Below are 13,582 nucleotides of genomic sequence, written 5' to 3'. Positions count from 1 at the left end.
TCCAAAAATTCGCGAGATAAATGTTCCGAGAACGTCTGATCACATTAGCAACCTTTTGAACATCGCGATTAGGTAATTTAGAAATTAAGAAAAGCGCTCCCTTCTTTTCTCTCCGTTTTTTTTTCCTATTTTCTTCTTTTTCCAGTCTTCTTCTCTAATATTCTACAAACGAGCACGCGGATCATTTTGATTGTGCACTCACACTTACGACGTCGTCGGAGCGAATTGATGGGAAGGCAGCTCTCACAGGTCAAGGCCGAATCTCCAGTAGAGGCCGGGTCGTCTCGGCAGGGGTCTCGCCGGAAATTGGTGTCAGGTCATCTCGTTGGTCAACTGGCTGGCCGCGAGGGTCTGCACGACCTCCGGCTTGACGACGGCGTCCTGAGCATCGCTGCTGCTGTTACTGCTGCCGGTGTTGTTGGTCTCAGGATGCTGAGCGGCCAAGTGCTTCCTCAGGGCGGCCTGCCTGGTAAATTTGGCCTCGCATCGGGTGCACGGGATCTCCGCGGCCGACGTGGAGGTGGACGAGGACGACGGCGAGGAGGAGTTGCCGTCGTTGTTCGGCAGTCTCGGCTTGTGCCAACGTCGATGGGACGCCAAGTTGGCCGGGCAAGAGAAGCGCTTGTCGCACTCGGGACAACGGTACTCCACGTGAGCGATCCTGGAGCAGCGGTGTTGCGCCAGCTGGAAGGCGTCCTCGTGAAGCTGCCGGCAGAGCTTGCATTGATAGGGACCGAGTCGGTTCTCGATCTTTGCGAGCTCGGCTCGCGCCTCCTCCGTTACCTCGACGATGTTGAAGGCGGGATCGATGTCGCCGGTCACCACCGCCTCGTCCGGACCCAAGATCACCGTGCCCGACACCGGGCTGCTGGTGTCCTCGTCGAACTTGAGTCGTCTGGCGTGCTTCTTCTTCGGTCTCTGACCGTTGCTGCTCTTCTCCGCGCTGCTCTGCTTCGGGGTCGCGAGGGAGACGGCGAGTCCCGAGGACGGTGACGCGAGGTCCTCCTCCCGGACTCTTCTCCGGGGGCATTGAGGCGGCGACGGGGTGCTGGGTGGCGTCATCGGCGCGTGCACACCCTGAAGATGGTGCTGCGGCGTCAGTAGCAGCTGCTGGTGGTAACCTTGGATCGATTGCGTGGGACTCGTCATCAAGAGCTTCTGGTGGTATTTCGAGCTGAAGTCGTTGGGATACGGCGGCAGTCGGGTGCTCTCTTCGGGCAGATGAACCTTGTCCATCACCGAGTCATGGAGGCGAGGGGACTCCTTGTTGAAGATCAGCCGCTCATAGTGTGCCGAGGGGCTGCGCAAGGTGTCGAAATCGTCCACCACCAGCTGCTGATCGTCTTCGCGGGTCCTGAGGTCCTTCTCATCGCCCACTTCGATCATCTCCTCCGTTTTCGGAGTGCTCGGCGGCTTCAGCGACAAGTCCAACGGGCACGGCGTCGAGGACCTCGAGGACTCCCAGGACTGCAACGACGAGTGATGCTCGGTCGGAATTCGCGAGTACACCGGCGAAGACGGGTCCTCCATCGGGATGTGCCACGTGGCGGGTGGCGCGGCGTAAGCAGGGTGTACTTCCTCACTGTAGTAGCTCAAGTAATTGAGGCCGGGGGCCAGGAAGGCCCTCGGCAAAGCGCCGTGCAGCATCTTCCCTCTTTGTTTCAGGACACCGCTCTTCAGCGCTGCGGCTGTCGCTTCTCGCGTCGTGTCTCCATAGTAGCCGAAAGAAGAGAGGAAGGAAAGAGAAGGAAGCTGACGCGAGGAAACTCCGAGGAGAGAGGCCTCCTTTCCCGAAGGATATTCCCTCGATCGCACGACCTTCTCCCTCGGCGGTCGGACGCCGTTTGACAGAAGGTCGCTCGTGCCGCGTCTCGTATATCCGTACGCTCCGCCCGGGCACCCACGGCTCACGCGACTCTCATTGGCCGACCCCTACTCGGCCCTTTTCAGCGCGTGCCCGTTTAAACGCCCGACGCCCCGCTCGGCGCGAGCAGACGCTGCCGAGCAGCTGGTGGGGTAGGGATGTAGCTTCTCTCTCCGCAGAGCAGGAGTCGCGTTCCTTAAGTTGGTATGGTCAATGGATCGGTACTTATTGGAAAACGCGAAATCTGCGCTGTTACTGTCTGGAAAACACGCAAATCCGAGCTGACGATACGTATATCGAAGCATGGAAAGAACCGAGTTTTACCGCATACATTATGTATGCATGTACATTTCTCGAATACGTTTAATATTTGCACAATAACGTAATATATTAATTACGTAAGACGCCCAACACGCATGATGACACGTCCAATATTGTTACGTGACGTTCGCGATTAATCATTCAGTCGCTTCGATAAGACCCTTCTTACGGCTGCGACAACTCTCTACATCGTGCCTAATAGCGAGCCACGACACGTTACATATGTTTGAGACACCACCGTGTGGCATCTGTCTCTCTCCTTCTGTCTCGTGACATTAAACTTGGCCTCGAAGGTGTTCCTTTCTACGTGCACGTCTGTTCGTTCTTTCGCAACTGTAAAAAAACATGAGCGGATCTTACGTCGCGTCGGCGGGACGCGTTGATAACCCGATATTACACGCGGCTCTCGTGCACGCGCGAAATGATACGTTTCACACGTGATACTGTAACGTACGTGTGCGTACGTCGGACAAGAAGCCGAAGTATTCCCGCCGCGCTATAAACGCCTGCCGGCGACGCTCGATCGATCGATACGCCTGCATACGTCCTCGGATTCCGCACAGCGCTCGTTTGCGTTTCCGAGCCGAAACGTCGCACGATTAATCTCACGCAAATAGCTATGCCGACCAAACGATCGGCTGATTAATTCAGGCGGCGGTGAATTGGAAATTGGGTAAGCGTTGTCGGTGAAACATTGACGAGCGCATATCTGAAAGATCCTCCCTGCAATATTAATGCGCTATTCTGATGAATTACGCGCGACCGTCGCACAGGTGCCTGGATCGCGATCCGCTCGTTTCAGGATCTAAGGTTCTCGTCAAGTCTGAGGACTCGTCGTGTTACTTCTGTGTGTGTGTGTGTGCACTTCGATCTTGAAATATCTAAGAATTACTCGACCGAAACTCGACGGTTCTCAGACGAGGCGCAAGATCGATGTTTCTTTTCTTCCCACATAGAAAATTTCTCGGAATCTAATTCGAGATCCAGTATTGTCAACGTTTTCTCAAGCATTCTTCCACATTTTACACTACGATTGGACAAAATATACGAAACTCTCAAGTTAAATATATTATTAATTTTTTTATATTGTAAAAATGTGGAAATAATTATGCTTTCCTATTTACTTAATAAAATAATAATAATAAATTCAGCCAGAAAACATTTTTTTCCTGGTAATAAAACTGTTTTTGTTCTACGAATAAATCGTTAATTTGATTTTGTTAATAAAATTTTACCACTAATGCAACGAATCTGCAGTAACAATGATGGTTTCGTTACATCAGCAAAATTATTTTTTTCCGTGTAGTAACATTAAAACATATAACCGCGCTTATTAATCTGATATTCAGTCAAACTGCTACTCAACTCTGACGCGGCAAGCATCGCAGGAAAGAAGCCTATGTTTGCGATAAGAATGGGATTCCCCCTATTGGTGGAGACTATCTATTTTGGGCATTTTAATCTACGCTGTTGTCTGGGAAAATCCTGAGAAATTTCTATGCGGGTTTTTGTCGAAGCGGTTGCGTCGGTAAGAAGACGTTGGCGACGGCAACGTCTCGACAGTCTTCGTCGAGGAGACGTCGTCTCGCGAAAAGCGCAGCGTCGTAATCCGTTGATCTTCTTACGTAATTAACGGGCCCCGTCCGATTAATCGCCATAAATATTTCCGTGACGCTGATGGACGTGTCCAGCCGGAGCGTTGCGTGCCTCTCCTCGCCCGAATGCGAGACTACGCGCGCGCGTGCGTGCATGCGTGTGTGCGCCGCATAAGTCGGACCGCCAGTTAATCTGCACCCCCGAGAGACCCGCCAAGACCGAGAACAATCACGCTGTAATTGGACGAGAGGCTGTTGAGATGCGCTCAAGACGACGCTTTTACCCTCTCGAAGAACCGGCGACGATTGCCGCAATCGTCGCCCGTTATCATCGGTCGTTATCGTTGCTCGCGTGACTGGCCGCTTAGAAAATTGCCGAGCAATTAAGATATGCGAAAGATATTAATCTCGTAACTCAAGGCGGAGAGAGGGGGAGGATCTCCTATCTGATGAGAGAACGATGGAAAAGCGATATTTTTCCAGAGAATTTTTTTGTCCGATAACATTGAGCAGAAAACGCGCAAAGACCGTGCAAATATATATAATTACACGGCGTGTTGCTCGAGTGAAGGTCGCGAAAACATTTTTAGTCGTAATTTAAGGATATTTCGATTGCCGATCGAATTAAAAGATGTTTAAGTTTTCTACTTATTAAATTATAAATATTAAATACATTTAAGATATTATAGAATACTCAAGAAGCCTTTCAGAGCTCGTTGACAGTTAAGTGTCTGATTTATTCTTTTCGATACTAATTTATTATTGGCAACGCAGACCCCATCTGTGCAAGATTGAATAGATTAATGAAAAAATAAAATCGCGGCAATGGCGGTGAGACGGAAAGAGAATCGTTATATATTCCGGGCACACTGCATTATTTACGGCGTTCTATTTTTGCCGAGATTGATTAGTCGTTATTTTGGATTTCAATACCCCGAAATCCTTCTCTTTCTATATTTTGCATTCGACACAGTTATATTATTACGCCAGCGAGCGAGAAATATTGCAACACATATCCGGAAATCCATTCGCGTACATTCGCCCTGTAATCTCTCTCTTTTTCCCTCTATCTCTCCCTCTCTCTCTCCCCCCTTCGGGCATAAAATTTCAACGCGTATCCCGCGTAATCATTCCGCCGGGCGAACGAAAACAAGTGGCAAATGGTCCATTATTATCCGCCAAACGTTATTCGAACTAAATACAGACGGATGTAAAATATAGGCATTAACGCGAAGCGAGCGCGGCGCGGTCGATGCGGATTTGCCATGATTATTTGATACCTGGCGAAAACATTTTGCCACGTGTTGCGCTACCGCGCGGTGTGCAGAATGCGTTTCGCGGAACGTATATGTGAAAATACCCGCGCGATGCACTCGGATTACCCCGGACCAGCGGATATTAGATACACGCTTTTGCGCTTTTCGCCCGCGAAATTGTGCGGCGGTTTAATACGTCGCGTCAAATGTGAAGGGGTGAAACGATAGTTGCGAAAGTATTTGAAAGGTGTATTCTCGCGCGTTGAGATCGCGTTAAATCTCAGGCCCGAACGAATCGGATTTAATAAGCTGCCGAGGGGGCCTCCGGATAGAATCACGATGACGTGAGAATAACGAGAAAATGGCTATATTGTATGAACACTAACAATAATTTCAATGTTATAATTTCCCATTCAACCTAACGTTACAAAACATACGCGTTGTATTGCATTTACATGGTTGAGTGAGAAATTGTAACATTAATGTTACGTTACTGTTAATTGGTGTTGGTGAAACTCATTTTTCGATCATTTTCTCGACATTTTGACGCCACCGTCACTTCCTGTTCCACCTGGAGAGCGTATTTATAAAAATGAGAACTTCCATTACTCGCTGGTTTCGTATCGACGTAAGTAAGTACTTGATAAATTCGAACAATCTTCATTAATAGCACTTAAATACAATCACGATGAAAATATTCAAATATAATCTCTCTCTGATATTTATTAACGTTCTATCCATAGTTCGCTCCTGCTGGAAAACTTCCAATTCACATTAATCAATTCCCATCGATTTCACACTTGAGGTTACGCGCGAGCACGTATAATACGAATTGAAATCCATGAAGCATCTACCAGAGTTCTCCGGAAAGAGCCACCGTTTCGACTACCATCAGCCTGATCCTCTCTATTGGAACGATGCTATCGTGCATACATTCGTCGATACATTAGCACTGGTCCTCAACGAGAAAGAAGAAGGCAGGGTAAGATCCCCTGATTGCGGAAGCGCAACAGAGGGATCTTCTAAATATCTCGCAAAAGCGGAACGCGCTCTTGTGTCGACGAGAGAGAGAGAGAGAGAGTGGCTTCCAGGACGGGCGAGTAAGCTTTTTGCCTACGCGGATGTAGCTCTCGTCCGCTGGTATGGAGGGAACGGACGGGAGGGCGCCTCTGCATATTTCATGCGATTTTAATGTGTCTCCGGCCGCCGCTGCTGCCGAACACCCGTTAGAACGGAGAGACCGTGCCACCGTCCCGCTGTACGGGGCAGGAGTGACTGCCGTGATGCTCTAATCGGCTTACGCAACAAGCCACCCTTATCCCCGGCCTCCACGGCGCGGTCTCTCTCGTCCCAGGCAGTCCCGCCGTCGCTCCTTATCCGCGCCGGGCCCTAAACGACGGCTATTACTTTGCGGTCGCCTCGGCGGAGGAGAGAGGAAGAGAGCGCGCATCCCAGCGGGTGTTTCGACCCGACGGCGGTTCAATTAAAAAGTAGCGCACCGTCGCCGGAAATCGAGGAGAGAAATCGCCCGTAATATCGAGCGTAAGTTCGTACGTAGGAAAGGCTCTTCGGAAATTCCTCGCTCGATCGATCTCTCCGATAGTTCGGATACATAAGATTGCAAAAAAGACGGTCTTGAAGAAAGATCTCCCCTTTTCGGCGAATACCTCGACATTCGCGATGCTACGTGAATGATAAATGAATACTTTTAGAGAGAAAGATTTTGTACGTGCGCGCGCTCTGCCCTACCTTCCGTGCGTGTTTGCACGAGGGGGGTACACTCGGTTGCCCTAGGCCAGAACGTGCATTATTGGATAGAGTTACGTTAAACATACGCGCGCACACCACACGTTCGCTTTTCCTCTCTTGCGACGCCGGTATTCTCGGCCGGGCGCGTTATTCGCGATATCGGATGAACCCGATGAGTTTGCCCGCGACAAACATACGAGTGGCGTATCGTCGGCGAACACCCCGCGTATTTCTCACCGACGGCATGCCGGCTCCTTTGCAATTAACTGCTTCTTTTCGGCTCATTGCACTTTTCGCCAAAACAATGTTGTTGTTGCGCAGGTATAACATATGAAGTTCTGCATCGATAACGTAACAATATTGTCGTTAAAAATTTATAGAATAGGACTACTGGCCCCTGCTGTCGTTTGGTTTAATAACATCAGGACATGAGAAAACGCGTGTCCTGCGAAATATATAAAATGATACTTGAGATCGATTGACCACATTTGTAAAATATCCCGGAAACTTTCCTTATGCTCTGACAATCGATAAATAACCGTAAAATTAACGTGACAAAGTCATGGGAAAAAATGAGCCGAAAAGTAAGGTCATATTAATTTTATGGTTATTTATCGATTGTTATGGTAAAAGGAATAGTTTTCGGAATATCTTACGAGTGTGCTCAATCGATCACCGTGTCATTTTATCATTCTTTTTATTTCAACGTATTCCGCCAAAATTTTGGGCATACGCTTTCTCGCTTCTGACGTCATTAATCAAGATGACTGCGGCGAGGAAACAGGAACCTTAAATATTGTGATTTTTATTTCATTGGAGAAATTCAGTAGAAAACACTTGACAAGGGATTGATAAAATTGAAAAACTCTTCTAGGTAAGAGAGACGTTATCTTCGTGAAGCTGTCGGAGGGATTCAGGTTGAACCTATGCGCGCGTGTGATATGAAAAAAAAGCTATATTTAAAATTCTATGTATGGTACATATTTACGAGAAAGTTTGTAGAGAGTTCTTGCAGTACAAGAGAGATGAAGCTGTAAGTTCCTAAAGATTTATTTCGACCTGCATGCACTTCAAAAGATTATCGATGTACATATTATTGATAATTTGTAATTATTCATAATTACTGATAATCACACGCGGGTCACGGATTAAAATTCGCTATTTTATATTACGCAAAAGATTTTATGTACTTATGTATGTATACGTATATACGAAGCAAAATAAGCGTTACTCCGCATTAGATCCTCGCGTACACAAATGCGGAGGTTGTCACCGTTGTAAAGTCGCTCCTCGATGAACACTCTATATGTAGCTAATTCTCTCGTATCACAGAATTCGCACTTAGTTGTTTGATTGCGGATTTATAATTCGGTAGCACGAACAATCCCCTATTAATTCGGTACGCGTTCTTGTACATACGTATATATCACATGCAAGAAGAGAGTGGCAGGAGAATTCGTATAATAATATTAAAATCGGACGATTCAAGTGTTGGTTTTGTTCCGCCGAAGAGATGGAATCAGTGAAACTCGGTCAGAGAAAAAGTCTACTGAGAAGCGAAACGGGAAAACTTCGAAGAATGTCGTATAGTTTGCTGAATATATTCCTTAGGGTGATCTATTAAAAATTGGACTTGAGCGAACCCTACATATCGTTGTCTGTATATTAAGCTCTGCAGGTTTTTCTCATTTTTTTTCCTTTCTTTTTTTTGATCGTGGCTTCAGATGCTTATACGCCAAAAATGGTCAATTATGAGGTCTCGAAACTCTATCGTCTGTGCGAAAAACCCCTAAATTTTATATTACAAATGTATAATCGGTTTAAAGATGCGCTACTATTAAAAAGGCACAAATGTAAATAACTACTAGATGAACGATTATTTCGCTTTGCTCGTAATTGTCATTCGCGAATTCAAAAGAAGCTGTGTCGCATCCTATGTCTCGCTTTCGATGAAAAGGCGTAGATTGGGTATACATACTAACGATTATACGCTGCGATATGTACTGTTAAAACTAGCTTATATGTATGTATATATACTTCTCCAGCGTAAAAATAAAAAGCTGGAATCCGAAAGAGCGCAAAATGCGAAAGTTACATCTCCATTTAAGTAAGATGGAGATCGTAAATTCTAAATTTATGGGAAATCTCGGACTCTATGCAAAAAGCTGTAAAAGCTTAACCACGTTTCGCACAGCTTGCACTTGCACTTGCACTTTTGCACGATAACGTCTAACGGAAGTCGAAGAACTTTGTAACTCGATATCTGGACCCTATTTTGGAATTTGGCACATTCGGCTATTATTCGTGCATATTTCGAAACGGGTTCACTCAAAGTTTCATCGTTTAATTCAAATAATAAATTTGATTGAAATTTTTTATGTGGATCGTAACGATTAAGCCTCGAATATCTTGAACGTGTCTCCGACAAACCAATGTACCAGTTAGAACTTCGCCTGTAAAAAGAAAAGTACAAGTAGTAAAATTGCAAACTCAGCGCCACGGCACATAGAGAAGCATTAAGACTTAAGCAGTAAGAAAATTGACCAATCACAGTCGAAGAACAGTCAATTCTAGTTGGTCGATTTTCTTACTATTTACGTTTTTCTATGTGCCATGGCCCTTACTCTGTCTTGTACTTCTATTGACATAAATTTATCATATTAATCGTGGCATAAAAATCAAGCGACATACACATATGCTCACCTTCGGTTATACTGATTGGCTCACTCAAAGAGAATACCGTCTGCTTCCAATGCGTTGGCGTGGAGTGAGGGCCTGTACTAAAATGTACCGGGTTCTCTAGATCGAAGAAAATGTCAAAATAGCCGACTATCGCGGTTAACGATCCCGTCTTCTTCACGTTCAACGTGAAGGGAGATGAGAAATTAACGCAGTCCGTGGTGACATTGTACAAGTCGAATGCTTGGATCTCGGCGGTGCTCGTTATTAGATCGTCGACGTTACAGATCTCTATACTAGGCTCGCGCACCACTTCCGCTTTCATACAACTCATTCTGAAGCCGTACACATTCGTCCAATAATCAACTAGATCGATATACCTCTCTGCAAAAGAATAATAGTTCATAAAAGATTTGTCACACGTATAATTTATCCTTATTATGGTCAGATCTTGCAGATAATTCAACTGAAATAATCGCAGAGAGAGAGAGAGAGAGAGAGAGAGAGAGAGAGAGTAAAATTAAAATTACAAGACATACTGGTATCACCGCTTCCTACGATACTAATTGTACATCTATTTGGAAGTATTGCTCCACCAGGTGCCAAATAGTGGTCCCTAGCATAAATAACGGTGTCTAACATTCCTTCAAATAAGAGGAAGTAACCCATCCACTCAGATATTATCGCGTCTACCTTCTCCTCTTCGATACTAATATCCTCCAGACGACCCTTCTTTAAAGTAATTATGTCACTGAGATTGTTCTCTCTAAAATTTAGGGAAAATGTACGTATTATGTTATGCTTTAAATATATAGCTGATTATATGTAAAAGTATGACTAGATATATACAAAAGTAATAAGCACCTCACTATATCCATAGCATGATAGATTACATCAGACTGATCAACACTGATAACTTTGCGGCAGCCAGACTTTGCCGCGAACATTGACAGGATACCAGTCCCACAGCCAACGTCTAACATTACACAATTGTGGAATCGATTAGAATTTGTCAATAAAGCATCGCGATAGCTCTCTGTCCGTATTTTATCCTGATAACAAATACACACTGATTAATATTTTATTTTTCTGAACAAATTCAAGTGATGTTTCTTTAGTCAAACAAGATAATCTCGATATAATCTATTTTTCATAATCTTGCAAATATTGCCTATAATTTCACCAAGCTGAATTGGATTGATGAAATTTACTCATAACCTTATAACTATAAACATAACTTACTGTCAGCATTTCATGATGTATCGCGAAGTGACTGTATGTGTTAAAATATCCTTCATCAACATTGGGATTGTGAGCACTGACAGGAACGCTCTTCTCTTTTCCATTTGAATCACAGCCCAGTATCAATTTCTGCGCTTTCTCGCTCATTTCTTCCATTTGCTAAAATGATACAAACAATTTTATTACTATTTCCCCATAATACCATATAAGAAAATATTATATTAATATTCGGTGATTATACAGGGTGTCCCAGACCACCCGTCTCACCCGATTTTTTCGTAAACGCGACATTTTAAAGAAAAATGTTTCAGACAAAAGTTTTGTGATTTCGAGGGGCACATAAGATGGTGTCATTGGTTTGACCTTGGATAGTCGTTTGAAGATCACGTGAAGGTCACCTTTAATTTCTTAAATGGAAACCCCCATTTTTCAATGCATATTCTTGTAGCTTACCTCGAGAGCTTTCTAAAACGCTATAATGAAACGTTTTTTTAATCAGTACTTTTCGAGGTATGAGGATTGAAAGTTACGGTACCGCCGGCATTAGCATTACCCAGTCGTGATGTATGACATGTCTGATACTGTCACGTAAGGTGTAACAAAATTCTCATTTACCAGCCATGTCGTATTCAAACGCGGAAGCTTGTGATATGATGCTTATTTTAGGTGATATGGATGATATTAAGATGATATGATTCGTAGAATACGTCTCGCTATTCGTTCTCTATGTGTTGATGAAATTCTTCATGCAACAAATAATTTCGAGAAAAGAGTACTTGCTTGCATTGAAGCAAACGGTGGACATTTCGAACACCAGGCCTAATAACATCAGCCCCACACACACACACACACATGCCCGCGTACAGCAGAGAGGGTTTGGAGTCGATAAATACTACGGGAGTGACGAACCGTGGGGTCCTTATCTCTGTTGACACACACACATTCACACACACAAACATACAACACACAAAGAGATGTAAATCCGACCGTGCAACCTCCACCTTGGCCGGCGGTACAGTAACTTTCAACCCTCATAACTCGAAAAGTACTGATTAAAAAAACGTGTCATTATAGCGTTTTGGAAAGCTCTCGAGGCAAGCTACAAGAATATGCATTGAAAAATGGGGGTTTCCATTTAAGAAATTAAAGGTGACCTTCACGTGATCTTCAAACGACTATCCAAGGTCAAACCAATGACACCATCTTATGTGCCCCTCGAAGTCACAAAACTTTTGTCTGAAACATTTTTCTTTAAAATGTCGCGTTTACGAAAAAATCGGGTGAGACGGGTGGTCTGGGACACCCTGTATATCTATACCTGTTTCACCAGGAAACACATTGTTTCGCTTTCCTTCAGCTGAGATGTGAGAGACCGTATTGTTTTCTTCATATCCTCATATTGCACCTCTGGCAAAGTAACATTACCATTGCTACTATTCAAGTGTATTTGCTTTGCTATCCTCTCTTCGCTCATATCTCTAATATTGATGAGGTCTTCGATATCTTTATTAAAATAATATTTGCAAGTTAGTATATATTACAAATACAAAAGACCGATTCATATTTGAAAGTCTCTGTACTTGCCATACATTAACCATGGATCATCCTCCATGGTAGGATGCATGTACTCTTCCTTGTCCCAAGCTTCTACACCTAATATACTCAATTGTTCAGGTAAAATCTCCTTATGTCGAATAAAATTGATTAACTTAATATATGTATAAGTGTCATGAACGTGTCTTTTTACAAAATTACACAAGTTAAATTGGTGGAGGGTTTCGATGTGATGCAGTGCAGTGGAAAACCCATTAATGGTTTCTGTACAAAATAGACACAGAATGTTGTAATCATCTTCACCATTCTCATCCCAATCGTCTCCACTATCGTCATCGCTCATGTCATTGTATATATCACATTCTAGAAGGAAAGGAAAAGAATATTACATGTATATACAACACATACTTACAAAGAATTACATTTAATTGCAAAAAAAGCAAATAGAAAAAATTGTTGTGGAAAACTTCTTGTAATTTTTCAAATCTAAATTAATTTTTCAATAATTTCGTTTGTGAACGTATAACAATAAAACTTTTTTTTTATTTCGCGTGAAATAAGTTTCCTCAGAGAGACTGTAAAGGAAAATATATTACGCACGAGATTAACCGCTTCACTTATCAATTACACACATCACAGATTGCATTACATTCTATCGTTTTGCGATTAAATGCGTGATTTTCAGTAATACTTCACCTAATTTCGCCATGGTAAACTTCACTTTCTCTGCGATGCTAACGACAAAATCGGACAATAGCTGTCGGAATACCTTACCGTGCGGCTCGAGCACGTGTCGACAACTAACTCTCTTCTTATCTCAAGCCGAGTTTATACTTACGCGTTACGGTCATAAATACGTTCAGACCTGCGCCTGACTCCATCGTTTAGTCATATCACGATTTCAGTTGCTCGTTAAGTATAGTGACAACTCGTAGCGGAGATTCTAGAACTAAATTTCAGAAATAACATATCCAATCATTCCATAAACCCGTTACATTAATAATATAACCATTACAGAAATAACGGGTCAACTAAATGATTAGACCCGTTATTTCTGAAATTTAGTTCCAGAATCTCCGCTACGAGTCGTCACTATACTTAACCAGAAACTGAGGTTGTGATATGACTAATCGATGGAGTCAGACGTATTTCTCAAGTAGTATGATTCAAGGGCTGGTCAGAAGTACTTTCCATTGTAATAAAACAGGTGAAATTCAACAGGCTGTAATTTTCGCAATAATGATGCTATCGAGATCGTTCAAAAAGCACTTTTACGCTTGAAGTCTCTAGTTTTTCATCACATTAGCTATATTAATATTGTC

General features: G+C 43.8%; 2 protein-coding genes across 2 annotated transcripts; both read right to left on the bottom strand.

Annotated features, from left to right (window-relative positions):
- Window positions 1-312: 312 nt before the first annotated feature.
- On the bottom strand, window positions 313-1,647 carry LOC106741321 (insulinoma-associated protein 1a-like). Its single transcript, XM_014613159.1, has one exon. The coding sequence runs from the start codon at window positions 1,645-1,647 to the stop codon at window positions 313-315; it is 1,335 nt and encodes a 444-aa protein (XP_014468645.1).
- A 6,172-nt stretch (window positions 1,648-7,819) lies between these two features.
- On the bottom strand, window positions 7,820-13,135 carry LOC106741503 (protein arginine N-methyltransferase 1). Its single transcript, XM_014613612.1, has 8 exons — window positions 12,957-13,135; window positions 12,291-12,623; window positions 12,025-12,209; window positions 10,707-10,865; window positions 10,329-10,516; window positions 10,004-10,230; window positions 9,489-9,848; window positions 7,820-9,238 (listed from the first exon to the last, which is right to left on the bottom strand). The coding sequence occupies exons 1-8, from the start codon at window positions 12,967-12,969 to the stop codon at window positions 9,129-9,131; spliced, it is 1,575 nt and encodes a 524-aa protein (XP_014469098.1). The 5' UTR covers window positions 12,970-13,135; the 3' UTR covers window positions 7,820-9,128.
- Window positions 13,136-13,582: the final 447 nt, after the last annotated feature.

Source organism: Dinoponera quadriceps, unplaced genomic scaffold (assembly GCF_001313825.1).
Source record: "Dinoponera quadriceps isolate SergipeBrazil2010 unplaced genomic scaffold, ASM131382v1 scaffold405, whole genome shotgun sequence".
NCBI classification, from domain to species: domain Eukaryota; kingdom Metazoa; phylum Arthropoda; class Insecta; order Hymenoptera; family Formicidae; genus Dinoponera; species Dinoponera quadriceps.
The sequence above is the reverse complement of the archived record's forward strand: the minus strand, read 5'-3'. Positions and strand labels throughout refer to the sequence as shown.

Coding starts and splice junctions, on each gene's coding strand:
- LOC106741503 (XM_014613612.1), bottom strand. Junction 10,517..10,706: donor TACATCATGAAATGCTGACA/GTAAGTTATGTT, acceptor ATTTGTTATCAG/GATAAAATACGGACAGAGAG. Junction 9,239..9,488: donor GCCAATCAGTATAACCGAAG/GTGAGCATATGT, acceptor TTCTTTTTACAG/GCGAAGTTCTAACTGGTACA.
- LOC106741321 (XM_014613159.1), bottom strand. CDS start 1,647: ATGCTGCACGGCGCTTTGCCGAGGGCCTTCCTGGCCCCCGGCCTCAAT.